Source organism: Sceloporus occidentalis, unplaced genomic scaffold (assembly GCF_023333645.1).
Source record: "Sceloporus occidentalis isolate IW3139 unplaced genomic scaffold, rSceOcc1.0.p SCAF_7, whole genome shotgun sequence".
NCBI classification, from domain to species: domain Eukaryota; kingdom Metazoa; phylum Chordata; class Lepidosauria; order Squamata; family Phrynosomatidae; genus Sceloporus; species Sceloporus occidentalis.
The window spans coordinates 72,135,989-72,159,921 of record NW_028316987.1 but is presented as its reverse complement, the minus strand read 5'-3'; the positions used below and the strand labels follow the sequence as shown (position 1 = coordinate 72,159,921).

At 40.0% G+C, this 23,933-nt stretch overlaps 1 protein-coding gene across 1 annotated transcript in view; it reads left to right on the top strand.

Annotated features, from left to right (window-relative positions):
- The window catches only part of ST8SIA6 (ST8 alpha-N-acetyl-neuraminide alpha-2,8-sialyltransferase 6), a 62,285-nt gene extending 55,073 nt beyond the window's left edge, over positions 1-7,212 (top strand). Inside the window, exons 8-9 of the mRNA XM_089533314.1 lie at positions 2,380-2,854; positions 4,801-7,212. Of these exons, the coding sequence (XP_089389440.1) occupies positions 2,380-2,848 (469 nt within the window). The 3' untranslated portion in view covers positions 2,849-2,854; positions 4,801-7,212. The remainder of the gene's footprint in view (positions 1-2,379; positions 2,855-4,800) is intronic.
- Positions 7,213-23,933: the final 16,721 nt, after the last annotated feature.

Sequence of the window (23,933 nt, the reverse complement as noted above, 5' to 3'; positions counted from 1 at the left end):
GCTACTCAAGGTTTTGCTTCATGTTAATCCTGAATTCAAGACACTGTCATGACTTAGTACTGTAACTGGTTTGAAGCCAAATGAATTGGCTAAAAGCATGGCAAGCAAGTAGAAAGGGAGTAACTGGCTCTTTATGGAAAACAATTTGCTGGCTGTTGCCTTATGGAAGTGTTTTGTGTACTTAATGAATACTTGTGAAATGAAAGCAGCTGTGGAACAATTCTGTCCAATCAGTTTCTGTTCATTGCTCATCCTGAATCAGTTGAAGATTCTTAAATTAGACATTGCATCATCTTTCTGAAGTTCAGTCAGTCCTCCATATTGGCAGGGGTACAGTTCTGGAACACCCCCCCCCATACCAAAAAATGGGGGACCTCAAGTATCATTACCATCAATGGACTCTGACATGCACATACAGTAGCCATAGCCATGCCACAGTGGCTGCATGCATATACCACCATTGACAATAATGGTGCAGGGCCATCCATAGATGTTCTGATATGGAGGTCTGACTGTATAACATTTACATTTAGCATAGCATTCACATTTATATACCACTTAATAATGAACTCAGCACTCTCTAAGTGGTTTACAATCTGTAATCCACTTGCCCCAACAAACTAAGTACTCATTTTACTATCCTGCAAAAGGATGGAAGGCTGAGTCAACCTTGGAGCCCTAGGATCGAACTCACAACCTTGTGGCTGAACTACCAGCATTTAACCACTGCACCACCAGGGCATCAAGGCAGTATATTGACTTAACATTTCATGCCTCCATATCTGAAATCTATTATATCTGTCAGCCCCAGTAGCAAATGGATGGGACCAAATTTGCCTTTATATACCTTGTTGAAGGTTTTCTTGTCAAAGAGTTAATTCTGACAGTCCAAACCAAGTCTGTTGTGTAGACTTACCTATCTACACAGTCACACAAATGGCCCAATTCAGAGCTTCATAATTTACGTTATTCGATCACAACTCCAAGATTTCCCCAGCCAGTGTGGCCAGTGGCCATCTTGGCCTTGAGGGTTCTGGGAATTAACAGTAGCTTCTCCCCAGTCTGGTCTACCCAACCTCAATGATCTTTCTGCAATTGCCTTTTTTCATATTATGCTGCTCGTGTAAATGACTGCTTATTTTTAGAAGTATTTGTTTCCCTCCCTGTTTTATCAGATCTTTGTGAAATTTGCAATAAAAATCAGATTAAATAATTTAAGGCAATTTCAAATTAAGCATTCTACAAGCATATTAAACTTTTTTTAAAAAAGCTCTTAAGAATCTGTAAGTATACTGATTTATGAGAGCATGGTATAGTGGTTTGAATGTTGGACTAGGACTCCTGAAGACTAGGATTTAAATTCTCTCATGGCCACAAAAATCCACTTGGAGAGAGTCACACTCTCTCAGTCTCAGAAGAGAACAATGGCAAACCCCTCTGAACAAATTCTGCCAAGGAAACCCCATGCTAGGGTCAGTTTAGGGTCATCATAAGTTAAAAAAAACTTGAAGGCACACAAGATCACTATGGATTTGGACAAAACTATTAAGTAACAAAGGATTGGATAAAAGTTATGTTTTAATTTAGCATTGGAATGATGCCCGTATTGGTGCCATGAAGGCACCTACAACAGAGAAGGCCCTCTTTCACATCTTCACACAATGTTTTGTGGGTTTTTCGGGCTATGTGGCCATGTTCTAGCAGAGTTTCTTTCTGACGTTTCGCCAGCATCTGTGGCTGACATCTTCAGAGATGCCAGCCACAGATGCTGGCAAAAAGTCAGAAAGAAACTGTGCTAGAACATGGCCACATAGCCCGAAAAACCCACAAAAAAACTATGGATGCCGGCCATGAAAGCCTTCAACTTTACTTCACACAGTGTATTGCTCCTACTGGTGGGACAGAGAGGAGGGCCTATGCACCAGATCTTAATCTGTGGGCATGCATGCATAGGGAGAGCTACTCTTTCCAATGATTTAAATCTAAACACTAGCACCTTGAATTCAGATTGGAAACATATTCCTTTACTACTGGTCTTGTGTGATTTCTGTAAGATCTTCCAGTAAGCAATCTAACTGCTGCATTTTGTACTAGTTGACATTTCTGAGTGATTTTCAAGACTAGCTTTTGCAGTAGTCTAATTGGGAGGTCAATAATACATGAACTAAAATGAACAGTGGCAATTTGCTGAACACCAGCAAATGCTCCAGCACTGCATAGCATAAACTGTTTGTTACTTCAGAGGAGATTCTTATTGATCAGTGTTACTCATGTGATCTGCCTTGGGTCCTGCATAAAAAATGAAATAAATAAATAAAACTATACCCAATGTGGGTTTATATCAGTTTAGAATTTTCCTAAGCCTTTGCATGTTTGCAGGTATAACAAACTGAATGAAAAGAAGGCCACTTTCCTGGAAAATATTGCACGTTATGGAGAAGCATTCCTTTTGTTACCAGCTTTTTCCTTCAGGAGCAACACTGCCACTTCCTTCAAAGTACACCACACTCTGAGAGAGTTCAGTGCAAAGCAGAAGGCCATCTTTTTCTACCCCAAATACCTCAAAAATCTTGCTCAGTACTGGAGGACTAAAGGCGTTAAAGCCTACCGGTTGTCTTCGGGATTTATGATCACCAGTGCCGCAGTGGAACTGTGTGAGAATGTGAAGCTGTATGGCTTCTGGCCTTTCTCAAAAAGCATAGCAGGCACTTCCATCAGCCATCACTACTACGACAACCAGCTACCTAAACCTGGCTTCCATGCCATGCCCAAAGAGTATAACCAGATTCTCCAGCTCCATGGAAGAGGTATCCTCAAGCTGCAGTTTGGCAAATGTCACACTGAGTAGCCCAAGGTAGGTGCCTTTGTATCAGGAAATGGGGAACTTAAAAAAAAATTAAGGGACACATTTCCTTAGGAAAAAAACCTATGAGAAAATGGAGGCAAGGAGGGCCAGGATCCCAAGCAAAAAGTTGGTGGGACCACCCTTTTTCTCCTCTTCTCCTTTCTCTGACAGCTCCATCCCTTCATCCTTCATATCCACTGAGTTGCTAGCGAAGGAGCAGACTGAGGCATTACCCCATGAATAATCAGGCAAGAAACAGCAGCAAAGCATTCACAGGATTTTCCCATGAATTACTTCTTCTTACTTATTGCCTGGTTATTCCCTGATTTTTCACAGGATAATGGCTCATGTGTTAATCTCATTTAATCACATTTTGATGTCAATTTCATCATTTTCATGGGTTAATCACTGTGTAAACTTCATATTTTTCCCCATGTAATAAACTCCTAGGTTTTAAGGGAGCTTTTCAAAATGCTGAACCTTATTTCGAAATAAGTTCACCACCATGGATAGCCCATTCAAAGCTAGTGAAAAGTAGGAATGGATTCACTACTCCACCGACATGGTAGACACTGCTGCCACTGCTCTTGCCAGTGTTTGCAAGAGGTTTTAAAAAAAAAAAAAAAAAAAAACATCAAGCCAGGGACTTAGGGATCCTATTTTATTTAATTGTCAAGTAGTTCATTATATAAAAGTGATTCTGTCCTTTATATGGCATGCATAGTTTCTGATGGTAAGCCAGTATTACCAACAAGAGTCTTACATGAGGATTTGCCTGGATATATTCTTAAGACAAAGCTGGGAAAGTTGTGCCCCTCCAGATGTCCTTGAACTCCAGTTCCCATTAACCTTGGCCAGCTTGGCACATGGTGAAGAGTGATGGGGAAAGCAGCTTATTAACATGGAGAAAGCCAAAGGGTCTCTACCACCCTTTTGCATGCAGTGCTCATTTCAGTTTAGGTCACATGGATCTAAAATCTACCTGGGGAAGGTGCTTGGGAGACAAATTAAGAATGTAAGGGGAACTTTGCTAGACCAGACTAAATGCCTATGTGGTCTAGCACTTATTTCTTAGAAAATACCCAAAAGTACGTGTATTGTGTACATTTTATTATGTACCTGATAGCTATGGCTCCAACAGGGTTTTCTGGAACTCAGGTTTTCAAAAACCATGGGTAGACAATCAACACTTTACACATTTATATGTCAATAAATATTAGATGATAGATAGATGGATGGATGGATGGATAGATAGATAGATAGATAGATAGATAGATAGATAGATAGATAGATCTGATGTGAAAGATACCAATTTAGAACTGATGTTCTTGCACAAACGGAGTCTGCCATATGCAAAACAGGAATGGGGAACATTAGATTAGTGGACTGGTTCCAGCTGATGGAGCTGAAGTCCAACAAAATCCGGAGAGCCCCTTCTTTTCCACATTGTGTATAGTGTAGAGAAAGTGTGGGAATTGTGAAGCCTTTCAGATATTTTGGTCTGCAACTCCAAAATAGCCAATGGTGGGGAACACTGTGAGCTGCAGCTCAGCAATATCTGAACATCAATTCCCACCCCTGTTGTTGGGCAGTCCTATAAAACAAAAATGGCTTTTCTCCTTTAAAATGAAAAAGGAAAGAAAAATAAATCATTTAAATTGAAGTGCTCAAACCAGACAAAATTAAATTATGCTTTATTAATTACCAAATGTTAGAGAATCAATCAGGGTTTTTAAAATGAGACAAAAGTGAAAGGTCATGGCTTGTTTTTCTTTCATCATTCAACTGATGCCAACTCATTTTTTTCCCATTTGGGCTTTCAGTACCTCCCTCACCACTTCCCCCTTTAGGCTGAAAAGCAGATAAATGCCAGCTGTAGCTAGTTTTATGTATGTTACACAATTTGATTACAAATGAATCACAGTGACATTTTTTTCCTTCTTTCTTTGTTCCAGAGATAGAGAATGTGTGTACTCCCTTGTGGCTTGATGTTGGATTTGATCAAATGTCAGCTTGTGAGCATTAATTTGTGCTATTATAATTCTGAAATATTTTGCACTTAAAGATGGTGGTCTCTCTCTTTTTGTGATGTCTGTGATATTAGATTCTTGATATCTGCCTTTTTTTTTACATAGACAAAGTCTTCAAAACTCATAATGTCCTCTGTAGATAACAAAGTTCTCTGTAGATAACAAAGCACAACCTCAGGAAGGTGGCTGTCAATGATGGAAGGGTGTTGCTTGCTAGTTGTTATAATTGTATGATGAAAAACAGGAAGAACACTACCATTCCCACATCACTGTAGGCAAATCTGTGCTTAAGTCCATTCAACAGTTCACCTACCTGGGAAGCATAATCTCCTCAGATGCCAAGATTGATAAAGAGATGGATCACAGACTAGCAAAGGCCTATAGTGTATTCAGAAGGCTCCACAAAAGAGTCTGGAGTAACGCACACTTGAGGTGAAGCACAAAAATCAATGTGTATAGAGCCATTGTACTATCTAATCTCCTTTATGGGTCTGAAACATGGGTCACCTATCGCCAACACCTACAACTCCTCGAACGCTTTCATCAGCGCTGTTTACACATAATGCTAAATATACACTGGACTGACTATGTGACGAATGTTGCTGTCCTTGAGCAAGCAGGGATCACCAGCATTGAGGCCATGTTATTGAGGATGCAGCTGCATTGGGCAGGACACATTTCTAGGATAAAGGACCATCGCCTCCCAAAAATAGTATTCTACTGTGAACTCGCCATGGATCAGCGTAAGAGGGGCGCCCCAAAGAAGAGATACAAGGACTCCCTGAAACAACACCTCAGGCTTGGCCAAATTGATCACCAACAATGGTCTGCCCTGGCCTCGCATCGGGAGGCATGGAGACGCACTATCCACGATGCTGCAGCCTTTTTTGAAAGCTCACGCTGAACGAGTCTCGAAGAGAAACAACAACACAGAAAGAACCACAACTTGGAAACATCACCCAAGGAGACATTCTGCTGTGCTTTCTGTAACCGGACTTGTTTATCTCGGATTGGCCTTTTTAGTCATCAACGTGCTTGTAGAAAGCGCGGGATGCCTCCTTCCTGAATCTTTGTTCACGAAGTAAAGCCAGAGAGAGATTTGTATATATATTTACTGTTTCATTTATGCCGTTTAAGATGGTAGAAAGGTTCCTGTATTTGTATGCTATGGTATGACTGCAACATTTTGGCTAGTCTGCAAAGAATTATACTGGGTTAGACATTCAGTAAGAGAGCCAGCATGGTGTAATGGTTTAAACATTGGACTATGATTCTGGAAACCAGGATTCAAATGCCCACTCAAATATGGAAAACCACTGGGTGACCCTGGGCAAGTCATACTCTCTCAGTATGAAATGAAGGCAAAGGCAATTCTCTATCTGTAATATTACAAATGATTGTCCCTAGATCTTGGGTTTTGGCAAACTCAGTAATGATCATACTGTATTAAAACAAAATTAAATTAAAAGCTAGTTTAAAAGCACATAATCTCTATTAAAAGTCTCTTAGCTTTTTGTTGGTCAGTTGCTACAGAACCATTTATGTAAAAAGATTTTGCCTGTAGTAGTAGTAGGCAAGTAGGAGGTAGTAGGAGGTTCTTGGAAGGGACTTTCAGAGCTCGAAGTAGCCATTGGTGCATCTCCTTCAAATGGACCTCCAGGGATGATAAGACAAGGGCTTCCCCTGAAGAATTCAAAAGCATGGGTAGTCTCATGTTGGACAATATGATCCTCCAGATAGCCTGGATCCAAGCCATATTTCAAAACCATCACTTGTGAAAGCAGTTTTCTAAGCAACAAAAATTAAAAAATGCCCTCTGACCACAGTAAGGCTCCATCTTGTACCTTTATGGAGCAACATATATATTTAAGTAGCTATGCTTTAAGGGGGGTCATATCTGCCTCTTAAATTTAAGTTCTTAATGTTCTTTTCATCAAAATACCTATTACAATTAAATTATTAACAAGCCTTGATTAAATTTTCTTCTATTAACAGGAGGCAAGAGAGATTAACTTACATAATGCATTCAGATAAAAATGGTGATATGCCCCTTGGGCACCATTTCCAGAAAATTTATGGAGTTCTATTAATCTAACAAGGGAAATATCTGCCAGACTTGCATAATAACTTTCTGGACTGAGTGGATCTATGGGAGGTGGAAAAAAGAGACATGGGTGTAATAATTTTCAGATGTGGATATTATTTTCTGATTTTCACAAATTGGACTTACTGTTGTCCACCAAGCAAAAATTCAGCCTACCAACCATTAATGAAAGGAGGATGGATGGATTCCCCAATTTCTTCTGTTAAATCTCTCTGAAGAAACATGCAAAAATAAAACAAAAAAAACCCCTTAATAGGTTTTCCTTAGATTCACCATAAATCAGAAATGACTTGAAGGCATACAGCAACAACAAGTGTCACACAGGGTGGCACTGATGTTGTTTACAATGTTACAAGGGACAGCTGTAACTAGCATTAAGCATCAACCATGGCTGCATAGAGTAGGCTATTTAAATAATAAAAAAAAAACACCAGCTGAGATCCTGCATCAGAGTTGTAGTTACACTTCACTGTCTGATCCAATCTCTGAAACCCATCTTAAAAGCCAGTCAGCCATCCTGAGCAATGGAGTTTTGCAGTTGATCAAAGAGGGTTTGCTTTGCCTTCCCCTGAGGCTGAGAGCATGCGACTTGCCCAAATTCAACCAGTTGGTTTCATGGCCAAGCTGAGAATGGAACCCTGGTATCCAGAGTCATTGTCCAGTACCCAAACCACTATGCTGGCTCTCAACTGGCCTTTTTGGGGTGAGAGGGTGAGATTAAGTGGCATTTGTATCTATGGCTTTGGTACCATGATTACAAATTTGGCTAGGAAACAGTTATGCTGTTGTAAAGCAAAACTTACAATATTGTAACTAACAGGATGTCAGCCACCAAGACTTTGTCTGCACTGCAGAAATCAAGCAGTTTGAAACAGCTTTAACTACCATGGCTCAGTGCTATGGAATTTTGGAATTTGTAGTTTTATGAGATATTCAGCCTTCTCAGGTGCCCCTCCAAATCCCACAGTTCCATAGCATTGAGCCATGGCAGTTAAAGTAGTGTCAAACTGGATTATTTCTGCAGTCCAGATGTAGGCTAATAAAGGAAGAACATATATATTGACACACTTTTTAAGGCAGTGCTACCACCCTTAGAAGAGGGTTTAATCCCTGTGGTTTAGGAACCCTAATTTCAACCCTGGAATCAGTTGATCCTAAAATGTACTTAATTTTTTAAGAAATACATGTGCAATGTGCATTTGTGTATAGGACAACATAGAAGGACACACTCCATCCCTAGAGGGATCTTTGCAAGATGCCCATGCTCAGAATGCTCCATTATGCCACAGTGACAGGCATTTTGCAGTCATTATTTTAAAATGTGTTGCATTATTTGTGTCATTTGAACACCAAAAACTGTTTCAGCCTGTTGTACATTTGGATGCTCTTTTGTTTTGCTTTCCAGTTCTTCTGAAAGAGGTAGAGGTAGGTGGGTGGGTGTTATGAGGAGAAGTTTGCATTCAGATATTGTGTTATTACACTTGACAGCTGTAGTGCTTACACAATAGCTCTAAAAAGAGTTTGGAAAAGTTTCCATTTGGACCACAGTGCCCAGAATCCCCCATCTCTGATATCATTTTTGAAAGTAGCTTTCCCAAACTATGGAAGGGTTTGGAACTGTCCCTGACACAACATTTCAAATTTTTGTGACAGTGTATTGTTAGACTGTTCAACTGTTACTCCCTTCCCAGCCTCTCTGCACAAAATCTAAGTGTATTGCCACCTGGTATTTGATGCTGTCAAATCTAAATGTAATATTATTGTCTATTTGAAATTGCTAATCATCTGACTATATTCATGTATGAATAATGTCTCTGCAATGTATTTGGAGGAGTGCTGTGCCACTCTTCCATTTTAAACTTTATTGTACTACTATGTCAAGTTTAGTCATCTGCCAGATGATGTCATGAATGTTTTGTACTACTGATAAAGTGCCTCCAGGTCAACAGCTGTTTTCTTTCATGGTTATGATGTATACACTGGATGTTGCACTAACTAGATGTGAGCTGGATTTTATTTTTAATTTTCTGCCATTTTATTTGGATTTTTATATTTTTAAAAACGCCACCTCTTCTATTAATATCTTTCATCAGATAATTCACATGCCTTCAACCAAATCATTATGACTGCAGTACCAAACACACTTCCTCCACAACAAACCATGTTGAATTCAGCCAATCTTACTTCTGAGTAAACATGCATACACAATTGTGCTGAAATATGGTGGAATGAGTTGTCTGCCATTTCTCTTGCTCCCCTCCTCAACATTGCAATGAAAAGGTATACCAAGATAATAGGCCTGTTTAAGAATCACTGTGAAATAAATAAAAGGAGGCTTCTTGTAAAATCTTTTGATGATTATTTTGGAAATGTCTGCCTTATTTGTATTATTGCAGGAGTGGCATTGTGATTGTATACTTTATTTAATTGTTTAATTGTTTAATTAGATGATGATGACGAAGACAACTTTGCTATTAATGATCAATTTTAATTTTAAAAAGTTGTGGGTATCAGAGTGAGGACAGGATGCAGTGTAGGCCTCTAAGCTAGCCCCAGGCATTTGGCTGCCTGAGGCACATGGGCCTTACACTCTTTCAAGTCAAAAAACGTAATACCCAAAACCTTTTTATCCATGAGTCAGAAAATCCCTTAAATACTTCCTCCACTGACTAACAGTAAAAGAAATACAATCATAACAAGTATTTTGCTGCCTTTACACAACACACATACAAAATATGTTGCAGGATGCATCCATTTGAGTCTGCCTAATGGTAGGGCTGGACCTGCCTCATCTCATGGAACATCACATAGGAAATCATAAAATGGAGCTGGGATAATCAGTATATACTGCCTCCTGAATGATGACGATTTGTAAAGGTCTCTCAAGTCAATGTTCCAAAATTTACTGGATTAATCAAAGGAACAAGCCTAGATAACTTTTACATTGTCTCAATGCAGGTGGTGTGTTTGATTTCATCTCATTGTTTCTGTTTTTTAAATAGCACAAACATGTTACCTGATCATGAGAAAATTCTCTTAAATGCATCCCAAATCAAGAGATGCAAAGAAATTGCTACTTTGCTGTCAGAATCAGTAAACCTTTTTAAAAGGACGACTCTGATTAAACCCTGCTGTAAAATTGTCATTTCCATGGCTTAATTAATTAATGTCCTCAGTCTCATTTAAAAGCCAAACCAAAAATGGAGCACCTGCTTTGGTTCCTTTAAAATGTTTCCTGCATGCCATGGTCATCTGGGCTTTTTTTAAAATGGGAATAAGGTTTGTAAATAAAGAGACATGGATATATCATCCAGAGAATTGTGTGACTGACTCTGTTTACATAACCACAGGATTGGTTGTTCAACTTTGCCCTTCTGAAACAACCACCCACATGCAAAGAGGCACATGCTCTCTTCTGTTCAAGAGGAACTCAAAACCACTGACCACTCTTTGTGGAAATGATGGGACTTGTGGTGTAACATCTGGAATTGCCTTGAACATAACCTTTGCCTACCTAGTACTCAATGATGTGTCTATGAGGAGAGGAGGCAAAGTGAGGACATTTCCTCCCCAATAAGAATTCTGCCCATCCCAATGAAATTTTTCTTCTCTCCCCAAATTTTTAGCATTGCAGGAAGTTAAAACTTTGCTGACCATTTAGAAATAGAATTCTGGCATCTAAAGAAAGGGGGTAGGCAAAGTTACCAAGAGAGAGTCAGCATGGCATAGTGGTTCGAATGTTGGACCAGGGTTTGATTCCCAGTTCAGCCATGAAACCCACTGGATGACCTTGGGCAAGTCATATTCTCTCAGCCTCAGAGGAAGGCAATGGCAAACCTTTTCTGAACAACTCTTGCCAAGAAAACCTCATGATAGGTTTGCCTCAGTGTCGCCAAATGTTGGGAACAGCTTGAAGACACACAGCAACAACAGAAGTTACCAAGGGAATGTAAACATAGCAAATGTAACAGTTCTAAGTGTGACTTATTTTCAATGTCTCACTTTCTGCAGTGCTATTAATTTTGGGGATTGGAGGTAGATTACATTGTGGGAGGCAGACTTCTCATTTAGAGAAGCAATTCCTCCTCCTCCCTCAGCTACACCACCGTGTGCTAGTCTACGGCTTCTAGCACCCACAGACAACAGTGACCCTGTTGGCTGTTGGCCACTTTTATTGGCAACTACTTTTGAGTAGACTACTTGACAGTGACTTCTAATTCATAACGAAGTGGTTTTTCTTGTTGGGAATGAATAAACTAATTTCCTTTATCTTGGACTGACCTCTCAAAAGACAGGAAAGTGGAACAGCAGATGAGACAGCTATGAACAAAGCTGTCATGATAATCTACATGCAGAATCCATGGAGGCAGAAATCTGCAGTCTGTAGCTTTGCTCAATTATATTAACTTTCTTTTTTCATCCAAAGAAGCTATTAGGTATAATTTCAATTACTGGAAATGTTTCTTTGATGAGGTACAATTTAACTGAAGGTCTCATGCATTCATTTGCAAATGCAAGAACCCCAGAAGGAATTTGCCACTGGCTGAGTTGATATGAAAGTGTGTGTGGGGGGGGGGGGGGGGAGCAGGCAAATACTCAGAAGTACAAATGCTAAATTTTGTTTTGTTTTTGCTGTTGAATCTAGCTTGAATTGGAGCAATTGTTTAGCACAGCGGCTCAAAAAGTGAGATTTTATTGGGGGATAGATAGACAAGACAAAGAATTGGATGAACACTTTGTCTTGAAGGAAGGAAGATTGCAAAAGGTGAGAACACAGAATTGGTTCCAAGACCTGTCCATTAATACAGGGGTGGGCAAAAGTGCAGGCAATTGGCCAAATGTGGCCCTTGAGCCCAAAAGTGCAGCTCCTGACACCAAGCCCAAGCCCTAAAACCCTTAGACCAATTTTGTCTTTTTATACCTGTCCAGTCCCCCCTGAGAGCCAGCATGGCATAGTGGTATCTGTCAGACATCTGCACCTGTTCCTGCTCCCCATGGCAAACTGGGGCCTCTCTGAAGCTAATATTAAAATCCATAAACCCTGACATGGTTCCTAATGACACCCTGAGTATTAAAGAGTTTTGAGGCTCTGATAATCCTTCCCATCTGGCAGCATCATTTGTCTTTCTGCATTTTCAAGAGTAAGACTGGGCTTGTCAAGTAGCTGGTTTTGCCACCAATACCTTGATCATCAGAGGCTGGAAGGTGTAGGTGAGATTTGGGCATTACAAGCTGCTTTGATTCAGTGACCAGGGCTGTGGTTCAGTGCTGGAGCAACTGATATGTATGCAGAAGGTCCAACATGCAAGTTCATGGTGTGTTATTGGAAAGATTCCTTTCTAGAACCATGGAGAGCAGCTGCTAGTCAACCTTTGCAACCTAGTGCTCTATAGATGTGGCCAATGAGTTAGTGCAGCAGCACATTGGACTGAAACTAGGAAGATTGATGTCTTAATAAGCACTGAGCCTTGGAATTTACTGGGTGAGGCTGTCAGGTCTGCCTACCAAACTGAATTAATGCAGTTTAACAATTCCTATGGCTCAATGCTATGGAATCCTGGAATTTGTCATTTGGTGTGGTACCAGAGCTCTCTGGCAGAGAAGGCTAAATACAGTGTGCCAGCATCATACAGGGTTGACTTACGCAGCTTTCAGCATATGAAAGCTGTGCCGAAAGAAGGCTTGGCATGCCCCATAAGGGGTAATGGCACACACCCATGGCGCATGCTCTGCACCATGCAGCACCACAGGTACGAGCCCTATTCTTTTGAATGGGGATCGAGCATAGATGGAATTCCACTTATGCGAGGTGGGGTGGAAATCTGAAATGGGTCCCCTGCCTAATGGAAGGGCCCACTGTGTGTCACAAAACTACAAGTCCCTGAATTTCACAGCACTGAACCATGGCATTTAAAGTAGTGTCAAGCTGCATTAATTCGGCAGTGTAGATGCAGCCTTAGTCACTACTAGAGTAAACCCATTGAATCAATGTGATTGACTTATGTGTTGGCTCACCATTCCACAATTGATTCAATTGATTGGTTACTCTAGTTGTGAATAACCAACAGTTATTTGCACAAGGAGTGAACAAATACCATTATGGAAGTTAATGAAATATCAATGCTACACTCAGTTACAATGCTAGAAATGCTGTTTAATCATATCATTCACATACGGATGGGAGTATGCATGGCTTTTCATCTCAAACCATTTTATATTAATGAATGATCAATGTGTGACATTAACAATGCTGCTAAATCAAAAATTATGGCTTTGGAAATTATAAAGCATGGCTTGATAATGGATGCCTAAAAGAAAAATAAATTAGAAGTTTTATCTTCATATAGTCAATTATATGTGATATTTAAAAAAAACTGAAGAGGGAATAATTTGCTGGATCACACAGATACGGAAGCTTTATTCAGTCCTGTCCAGTTTAATTATTTAAATGTAATGGTCATTGAAAAGAAAAGCAGTGGAAGAAAGGGGAAAATGAATATTACAAGGTCCCCGGGGCCCTTTGGTGAGTAAGTCCGTATTCCTCTCTGGGTGAAGAACATCTTTAGTACAAATGATTTTCACTTGTTCTTTGGTGTAAGGTTTAGTCCACTGCCATGCAATCTGTTCCCAATCTTGATCAAGTCTCTAGATCCTAACCATTAGGATCCAGGCCATTGTCTTGTTTTGCCCTAAGATTTCTGTAGATGAAATATGCGTTCCTCACTTGGAGACACCGTAATTCCCTCTATTGGCAGCATCCAGATGTGCATGTGAATCCGTATATAGCCAAAACAGCACTACTAACATACAAGAGGGATATGTATTTGAAGACTGTAAGAGGAATACTTGTGAGCTGTAAAAGTATAATGCTTAAAAATTAAAATTAAGGGGAAGTGGATGTACAAAGCCTAGTGAGTGCATGGCTGTCTGAAACAGAAGCATTCCATAATGCAACACAGTTATTCCTCTTGCAGCTCCCACTCATAAATAATCTAATCCACAAATGGATGAAGCCTGGTGTGTATCCACTTTACAAACTACAAGTAGCACACTTTCTATTGATCAGGATTATTGTAGCCCAGTCTTTCCTTTGCTTTTATCTCTCTGGAATAAGGAGGAAAGATTTTGTGGGGTGGATAAAATACCATTACTCCAAACCTGAGCTGGATTTTAGGCTGTGTATTGTAGATAACATTTTCTGAAGAAGCTCAAGTATAGATCTTGATACCACTAGGAAGAAAATGTTCAAATAATGAATGGGGAAACCGTTGTGCTTTTGTCTTGACTTTAGGAAACAGGGTGGAATATTAAATCCATTGGCTTGTTTTATTGATTTGTAGCTTAGGCCCACCACAAAGCATCAAGTTGTAGCAATGTGTTAAAAATGCAATGCCAACTAAATTAAAAACAGAATAGATAATACTGTCTCACACTACCTTGTCTTTGGCTATCTAAGTAAAGTCTTCATCCTTCCCAGAACCTATTTATAGCAGACATTCCAGACATCATCCATAGAATTATTAATGATTACTACTGACTTTTGCTGAAAGGTTTGACACTTTCTAGGGAACAAAGATTTCTCAGATGAATACCCTAAGAACTCATATCTATCATACTGTCTAAATGCTGCAGAGCTTCAGTCCACAGAAATGTTGAGAGGTGCAATCTGGCAACATCTGGAGGTCCACATCCTGGGGCTAGAGGAATCATGAGTTGGCTAAAACTGTCAAGATCCCTCTGAACAACAATTCATTGATGTCTTGGTAACTATTCACCAAGTACATTTAGGGGAAAGTCCTCATATTACCACTCCTTAATACTAACAAATTGTCATTATAAAAAATAGCTATGCATTATCTCCAGTATCACAGCCAACAAGTTTCTGTATATTAGTTGTTGCAGAACATGAGTAAAAAGGTATTGTTGCATTCAGGTTAAGAGGTGGCCAGCTGATCCATTGTTAGGGGGCAGCAGATCCACTTTGGATTTTGCTACTAATCCTGCAACTGCTCCAAGTTGTAGTTTTTTGTGGTTTTTTTGGGCTATGTGGCCATGTTCCAGAAAAGTTTCTTCCTGACTGGAACATGGCCACATTGCCCGAAAAACCCACAAAAAACTATGGATGCCGGCCATGAAAGCCTTCGACTCTACATTGCTCCAAGTTGCATTGGAACCCTCTTGCCCCTAGACTGGCACCATCAAACCTCCTGTACAGTTCAGAACAGCTAGGGGAGAGATGGTGGTAAAATCAAGAGTAGATTTACTATCCTTGCTTATGTCCTGTTTTTAAGCTTCTCATAGGTATATGAAGTCCTTTCCCACTACTTTTACAGCCAGATCGGGGCCACGGCAACCACACACTGTGGTCCTGATCTGGCCTTTGCAGGGTGCAAAAAGGAGCCACAAGAAGCAGTTCCTTTTTGCGCCCTGCAAACAGTGTGATAGCTGCAGTGCCGCGGTTTGTGATGCTCCTTCGACGCTGCATTGTGCAGACGCAGTGCCAGAGGAGTGCCGTGATGGAGTCGGGATGTGTGTTATGTGGTGTAAGTCAGAGAATTCTAGTACTTACAAATTAAAACCCTAGGATTCCCTAGGATGCAGTCCAGGGAGTTAAAATGTAATCGTAGCACTATAAGTGTACAGTATGGAATGGTTCCTGGACTAGGTAGGCCTTTAGTCTGGTCCAGCCAGACAATGAAGGATAGCTCCTTTTAGTTCAGACTAAAAGCTGGTTCAGATTCACCATTCCATTTCTAAGGGAGCTACCCAGCTGTCGCAGAACAGAAATGATACCATGTTTGCAAAGCAGAAGCCATCAAATGCTGCTTTCCAGTCAGAGGGGAGACATTCGGAAGCAAAACAAAAGATGAATATAACAATTATGTACAAAGGAAGACCATAAAATCTAAGCAAGGCTTGTAACCACTAAAATTATTATTTTTCCTTTGATCTGTACTTCTTTTTGATTTTATGATATTATGAGGGTTCTTTCTGATATAAGGCTAGGCAGACTCTACGCTTAATTGTATACAGAGGACATTTCATCATCCACTTCCATAGATATATATTCCTAGTAAAGGAACTACACACCGAGGTCTGCTAACAATACCAATGAAAAGGCACACAGACTCCTCTTTAATATCTATTCCTTCAAGATAAAAATGGGAAATTTGGTTATCTGTTTGAGGCAGATGACTCTGGAAATATGATCCTCTTTGTACCAGCAGATGAACAGACCTCTTTCACCCAATGTAGCTGCTGACTATTAAGGTGAGCTTGAGGTCCTGGGCTAGGAAATGTTATTTATGCATACGTAACTAAAGAGCTAATGCAAAATATTGGCAATTTCTTTTAAACAACAATATAATATTGCAATTATCCTCAGGAAACTCTTTATGAATAGCTCATTTCAATGGGCCAGATTTGCATCCTTCCTGTAAGAAGTAAACATTGACATAACTTTGTGATATGATAGTTTGCACACTGATTCAATTTAAAGTAATACATTCAGAAACAAAATTCCATCATGACCATAGAAGGGAGGTGTTATGGAAATGAGCAGAAATCAGAGAGCAGGTTCTATTGCCACCCCAGTAATGTGGGAATCATTTCAAAAACCATATATATATATATAGATAGATATAGATATAGATATAGATAGATAGATCTGTCTTGTATCCAGCATGGCATTTATTCTTACATGGAATAAATAACAAAGTTTTATTAAACTGATGCTGAATGACTAGCAGAAATAGAACAGATGGCTTGCATTGGTAGAGGATTGAACTAAATGATATTTGATGCCCCTTACAACTCTGTGATTCTATGGGTTGTAAATCAGGTGGGCAACTTCAGCAATAGTATAGGGAAATGTCATGAGAAGTAGCTCCTATCCAAAGACAAGCCTTTTCCAGTTCTGGTAAGGTGTATGTCTCATGACCCTGGTGAACACTGACAGGGAAGTTTTATGCCATGAAGCAGTTGTGCTATTTCTTCATCATAGACCTCATTTTTCAATCTGTCCAGTACTTCATTTTCTGGATTTCCTAGCACAGGCACACACACATCAAGGTTAGGCTATTTTGGCCTTGTAAAGCCTCACAATTTATAGTGCAAAGATGCAGTGTGCTCTTCCTAGCAGGTAAGGCTTAACGGAAAATATTTATAGTGTCATGTGCAATGTAAAGTCATAACATAAATATTAATTCCATATTAACTAGTTCTGAGTGTACACCTTTCCTTAAAAGCATAGGCTGACATCCTTCTTCAGAGACTATGATGTGTAACTTTATTATGAAAAAGCTATGTTACTGATATGAAAGACAAACATGGCAGTGAATTGGGATGATCCACAACAAGAAACTACTCAAGACAACCCATTGTGTGTGTGTGTGTGTGGGGGGGTGCTCTAATTTCATAACAGGATTATGTTGTGCATCAGGACCATTGTGCCATAGCCAGGCTGATGGTTCTACTAATGTAATGGTCTTGATGATGTAGCTATACCTCCATTACCCTCCTGAATCTCTCTTCCTGCAGTTTTACTCCATTGTTCCGTGTCTTAGTCTCTGGAGCAGCAGGAAACAAATTTGCTCCTTTCTCAATACAGCATCCCTTCAAATATTTAAACACGTCTGTTATGTTACCACTTAACCTCCTCTGTCCTAGGCTAATCCTAGGGCATGGTTTCCAGACCTTTCATCACTTTGGTCACCATCTTCTGGACACGCTCCAGCTCAGCTTGAATTGTACTGCTCAGAAACAGACACAGTATTCCATATATCACTGTATAAACTGATGATTGCATAAAGTTGAATTGCACCATTACACACTGTATTTGTGGTATATTTTACTATGCCATGTCTATTAGCATAAAATAGCATAGTCTTGGAACAATCACTGAAGCAAGTCTGGGAAAAAAGTGCAAAGGCAGGTTTACAACTGAACATTAAGAGAACAAAAATAACTTCCACAGATTATTTACATAATTTAAATAGATGATGAAGACAGATGATGGAGACTTTGAAGCAGATGATAAAGACATTGAAACAGTTCAAGATTTTCTATTTCTTGACTCAGCCATTAATCAGAATGGAGACTGCAGTCAAGAAATCAGTAGACTAGGACTTAGAAGGGCAATTATGAAGGAACTAGAAAAGATCCTGAAGTGTAAAGATGTATCACTGAATACTAAAGTTAAGATGGTTCATGCTATCATGTTTCCAGCTTCTATGTATGGTTGTGAAAGCTGGATAGTGAAGAAAGCTGATAGGAAGAAAATTAACTCATTTGGAATATGCTGCTGGAGAAGTGGTCTGTGGATACTGTAGATTGCTAAAAAGACAAATAAATGGGCCCAAGAACAAATCAAGCTTGACTTCTTCTTAGAAGCCAAGATAAGTAAACTGAAGCTGTTGTACTTTGGTCGTATCATGAGAAGACATGACTCACTAGAATAAACAATGATGCTTGATACAGTGGAAGGCAGAAGGAAAAGAGGAAGACTGCATTCCAAATGGAAAGACTCCATCAAGGGATCCACAGCCATGAGTCTCCAAGACCTGATCAGGACTGCTGATGACAAGGTGACGTGTGTGTGTGTGTGTGTGTGTGTGTGTGTGTGTGTAGTGTGCCTTCAAGTCATTTCCAACTTATGGTGATCCTAAGGCAAACCTTATATGGGGCTTTCTTGGCAAGATTTGTTCAGAGGAGGTTTGCCATTTCCATCTCAGGCTGAGAGTATGTGATGCGCTAGGAATCGAAAGAACCCTAGTCTCCAGAGTCATAATCCAACACTCAAACCACTACACCACACTGCATCCATAGGGCTACCTTAAGTCGGAGTCAGCTTGACAGCAGGCAGTTTGATCTATTCTGTGCTGAATTTTATGAAGCAGTCAGTGATCATAGTGGATTTTTATTACATCATTGTTATCATGTTTTAACTGAATTGTACAATGCCTGCAAAGAAAAATTATATGACCTATTTAACCATTGCAATACAGTCATTAACATTTTGCTTTTTTGCTGTAAAGATCTGTGCATCTTTGTCTCTTCGATATCTGTAAGAACAGTAACACCTAGTGGTAGGCTCCACTAACTGCATGCTAAATCTCCTATAATAGCATTTGAAGCAGGGGAATTCTGAGTCACATCTAGCTTGTTAGAAGGAGACTTGTAATACTCATACTCTCAGTATTATATTCTCAGACTTAGAAAATACTCCACAATTGCTTCTGTCCCATTGTATCAATGGTCTATCAGTTCCCATCTTGGTAGAGGACACAGCTGCTAGGTTGTTGACTGAGGCATATATTGAACAGCATGTTAATATCCATAAACTGCACTATTCTATCAAGCCATGTTTGCACTTTTGTTACTGGTATATAACAGTCTCTCAACCTCAAAGGATGGCAATGGCAAACCACCTCTGAAGAAACTTGCCAAGAATACCCTGGGATAGTTTCACCTGTCCTTAGGGTCACCACAAGTTGGAAGCAACTTGAAGGCACACAACAACAACATATAACATCTCAAACGACAGGGATCAGGTTAGTCCAAAGATTGTCTATCCCTTGGCACTGATTATTACATGTTTAGTTCTGCCTCACAGCTATGAAGAACAGAACACTAGTAACTTTGTGGAATTCCCACTCGGTTGATATGAAACAGGTGCTGACAATTTTCACCTGCAGGGTTGCTTAAGATGCTGTTTTTCACTCAGGTGTTGTTTCTGGGCTTAGATTCAGCTAAATAAAACATCAAGTCCTTGGGCTTTCAGGGGGAAAAACTCTCCTTGTTTATATTGTAGTGTTGTGCATTGTGTCTTGTACACCACTCCTTTTTCTAATCAATGGTATAAAAATTGAACAAATAAAACTTAAGGATTTTTATTAGCCATGGTGGTGAGGGTTTTCTGGAAGAAAACATCTTCAGAGCTCTGTCTCTGGGTACTTCATTCATTTTGTTTGTTATTGTGTGCCTCAGATCATTTTCAATTTATGATGACCCTAAGGCGAACCTATCATGGGGTTTTCTTGGCAGCATTTATATAACAGAGGTTTGTCATTGCCTTCCCCTGAGGCTGAGAGCATGTGACTTGAACAAGGTCACCCAGTGGGTTTTATGGCCAAGCTGGGAATCTAACCCTGGTCTTCAGAGTCATAGTCAAACCACTATGCCACATTGACTGCCACTTCATTTCAGCATCAGCGAAAAAGACATCTTCATTTTCTCAGGCTTTTAATTTTAGATCTCACATTTTTTGGTATGCTGTTTCGAAGGGAGGCGTTTTTAAAAGCTTTAACACAGACTCTGGAAATTTAACTGAAAGACAGGGAAGAAAATATTTTATAGCACGTAAATAGTTACAATTAAATTCATAGCCAATTGCCAGGAAGCAGTAACCTTTTTGTGCTCATATAGTCCAAAAACATAGATCTGACATTTTGAAAATTATCCTATTGACTGACCACAGACCACAAGCTATCATTAAAAATATGCTCCTCCATTCTGCTGGGTATACAGTATTTATCATTCAAGATCTACTACCAGTGAGGTGTAGTGGTTTGAGTGTTGGACTGTGACTCCGGAGATCAAGGTTCAAATCCTCTCTTAGTCATGGAAACCCACTGGGTGACACTGGGCAAGTAATACTCTCTTAGCCTCAGAGGGAGGCAAAGGCAAACCTCCTCTGATCAAATCTTGCCTTGAAAAGCCCATGATATGCTTACCTTAGGGTCACCATAATTGGAAAAAGGCCTGAACAACATAACACAGTAAGCTTTGAAAGGCTGGAGTGAACCACTTGATCATCCAACTTGTGATTACTGTACATTAATTTGCAGTGTGAACATGACAGAAGCCTTAATTTTCAGGATGCAAACAAGTAACTGACTGTGTGGTCCCTATAGTACAAAAGTGTATGGGAAGATGCGAGGGAGTAAACCATCTGCAGACTTGCAGGCACCAGTCACTGAGGAATAATATCCTTGGACAAAGCAGCTCCAAGAAAAACAAGAGCTCAGCTGCAAGAGTTAATGGAAACACACAGAAAGAGAGAGCCAACCTATTTATGTGTTTTCTTCCCTTGTCCTGTTATATTTGGCAAAACTGGCACAGTCAGGCTGCATCTAAACTGTAGAGATAATGCAATTTGACACTTTAAGTGCTGTAGCTCCATCTTATGGAGTCCTGGGATTTGTAGTTTTATAAGCTTTTTCTGCCAGAGTGCTGATGCCTCACAAAACTAGGTTTTGTCAGATGGAGCCATGGCAGCTAAATTGGTGTCAAACGGCATTATTTTGAGTGTACATCCAAGTGGAGTGTGGCACAATGGTAAAAGGTATTAAACTGGGAATTGGGAGATCCAGATGCCAGAGTCCACTGATCTACGTCACCATCTCAGCCTGATTTACTGCATAAGGATGTCCCGAGAATAAAAGCGGGTAGAAGGAAAGCTATTTATGCTACCTTAAGTTTATTGAAGGAATGGTGGAACATAAATATGATTGTTAAGGTCTAATCAATACTTTCCATATTTGAAATGTTGAAGTAATGGCTGAAATGTGTAAGTTCCCTGACATGCATAGACTTTTGGCCAGTGTACAACAGACTTACTTACAATTAGTTTACAGAGCTCCACAAATAGGAGCAGATCCTATTTAATCCCAATTTGAGCAGAGCCATTGAATAATTGGATTTATCTATTCATTTATTCATTATTCAATAATCGATTCAATGGGTTTACTCTAGCTGGAATTAACCAACCAGGCATACAACTGTATATTTTCAGATAATGTGCAAACATTCTTCCATGCCCTGAATGTACCCTTTATTCACTAGAAATGCAGGAACACCCTCTGCAAATTCCCTATTACACAATGGGATAATAAGCAGACATATTGGCAGATACAAATTTGGTTGCTCAACTTCAATATTCAGCAGCTGGGTGGTGTAGTACATCCTTTCAGAATATCTATGAATGTGCAGATTTCTTTTATGAAAGCAAGATGTAAAATCTTGACCAGTCTGATTTGAAGGGTGGACCACCACACATGCATACCGAATTTAAGGGGGTAATGTGGAGTGTAACTCTTCTATTTTCATTTTATTTAGGAATGCATAATAACATTTCAGATTTATTTTAAAAACATCAAACTCAACATGCTTATAAACTGGATGGCAGCTTTTAGGTTTTGATATAAGCACAATAAAAACTGCAGGTGCAACCTACCACTAGAAGGAACACTTTTCTTCAGCCATTTTTAATTGTTCTCTAATAAAACAGGCTTGCCTGACTTTGGGTCCTCCAGATATTAAATATTCTACAATCCCCCATACATGAGTGGTAGTTGGTCTAAAGTTACAGGTTAGGGAAGGTGTGATTTTCTAATGATGGGAAGCCCAACTATTGTGCAGAGTAAGGCATACACCACAAGGTCTTATGAAATAGCAGCCCTTTTTTTTACTTTGTTGTAAGAGATTGCACTATTAAATATTATAAGACAAACTGTAAAGTAGTCTGTCAACAACAGGACAGAGTGCCTTAGTGGTGGCAACATTTTCTCTGAAGGCTTTTCAACAGAGGTTGGGTAGTCACCTACTAGGAATTCTTTGAATGAACATTAGTGACAACCAGTGTGGTGTAGTGGTTTGAGCATTGGGACTACAACTCTGAAGACCAGGGTTTGAATTCTTGCCCAGCCACAGAAACCTGTTGGGTAACCTTGGGCAAGTCACCCCCTCTCAGTCTCAGGAAGGCAAAAAACTCTGGACAAATCTTGCCAAGAAAACGCCATTACAGTTTGGTTTGATTTAGGGCAGGGGTAGGCATCCCTTTTGAGCCGGGGGCCGGGTTGCTGTCCCTCAGACAACTGGGGGGGGCTGAAGCCAAAAAAATAAATAATTAAATAATTTTTAAAAAAAATTAAATAAATAAATAAACCAGGACAAATGTAGGACAAAATTTTCAAATGGAGGGCACTTTTTAATTAAGAAATGGAGGACACGCAAAAAAAATTGCTGATTTTTAAAAAAATGTTAAGATAAATGCATGTTTCTGAGGCTTCTATAGACAATTGCCCCACCATGCCCCTCGCACGAGTTGCCAACAATCAGCGGCAGGACCGGGCTGGGGCCGGTCCCAAGGCCTCACCGGGCCACATCCGGCCTGTGGGCCGCAGGTTGCCTACCCCTGATTTAGAGTCACTATATGTCAGACAATAATTGACTTGAAGACACATACCACCACACTAATGCAAGTACTGAGGCCAGCAAACTTAAAAATGTGTGAGATCATAAGCCCAACACCTGTACTAGAAATTCAGGTCTTAGGGGCTGTACATACAGCCCATATGGGGCGGCCTCCAGCCACCCCTTTCCCAGCCAGATCGGGGCTGCAGCAACTTCATACCTCAGCCCCAATTCAGCTTTTCCAGGGCATGAAAAGAATCTGCAAAAAGCAGTTCCCTTTTGCACCCTGGAAAGGGTGTCCTATCCACCGTGCTCCAACTCTGCCCCCGATCAGGCCGGTCTGAACAGGGCCTTAATTACATCTGGCTGAGTGCTGGACACTTGGGAATGCTGTCTTAGCATCTCAGAGTTGAGTGATTTTCTCCAAGATCCACCATGGTCAATGCTATCAGGTAATCTGGGAGCAAAAGGAACTGTTTTATCTTTGTCACTGACTGTTCATAGATCAGAAAGGATTCTAATTTTGGAATCATAATGTGGGAAGGTAATAATGTCTCATCTGATTTTTCAGCTGAAATCCTGTTAGGTAAGCAATTTCTAAAAGTGTATCTCAATTGCCTATTGCAGTTAGTCTAGATCTTGAACATGTTCTTCTGAAGTATAACTCCCAGAATCATACAGCCACATGGCTAAGCAAGTCTAGGAATTATAGTCTTAGGTCCAAAACACACTGTAGAAATAATCCAGTTTGAGATGGCTT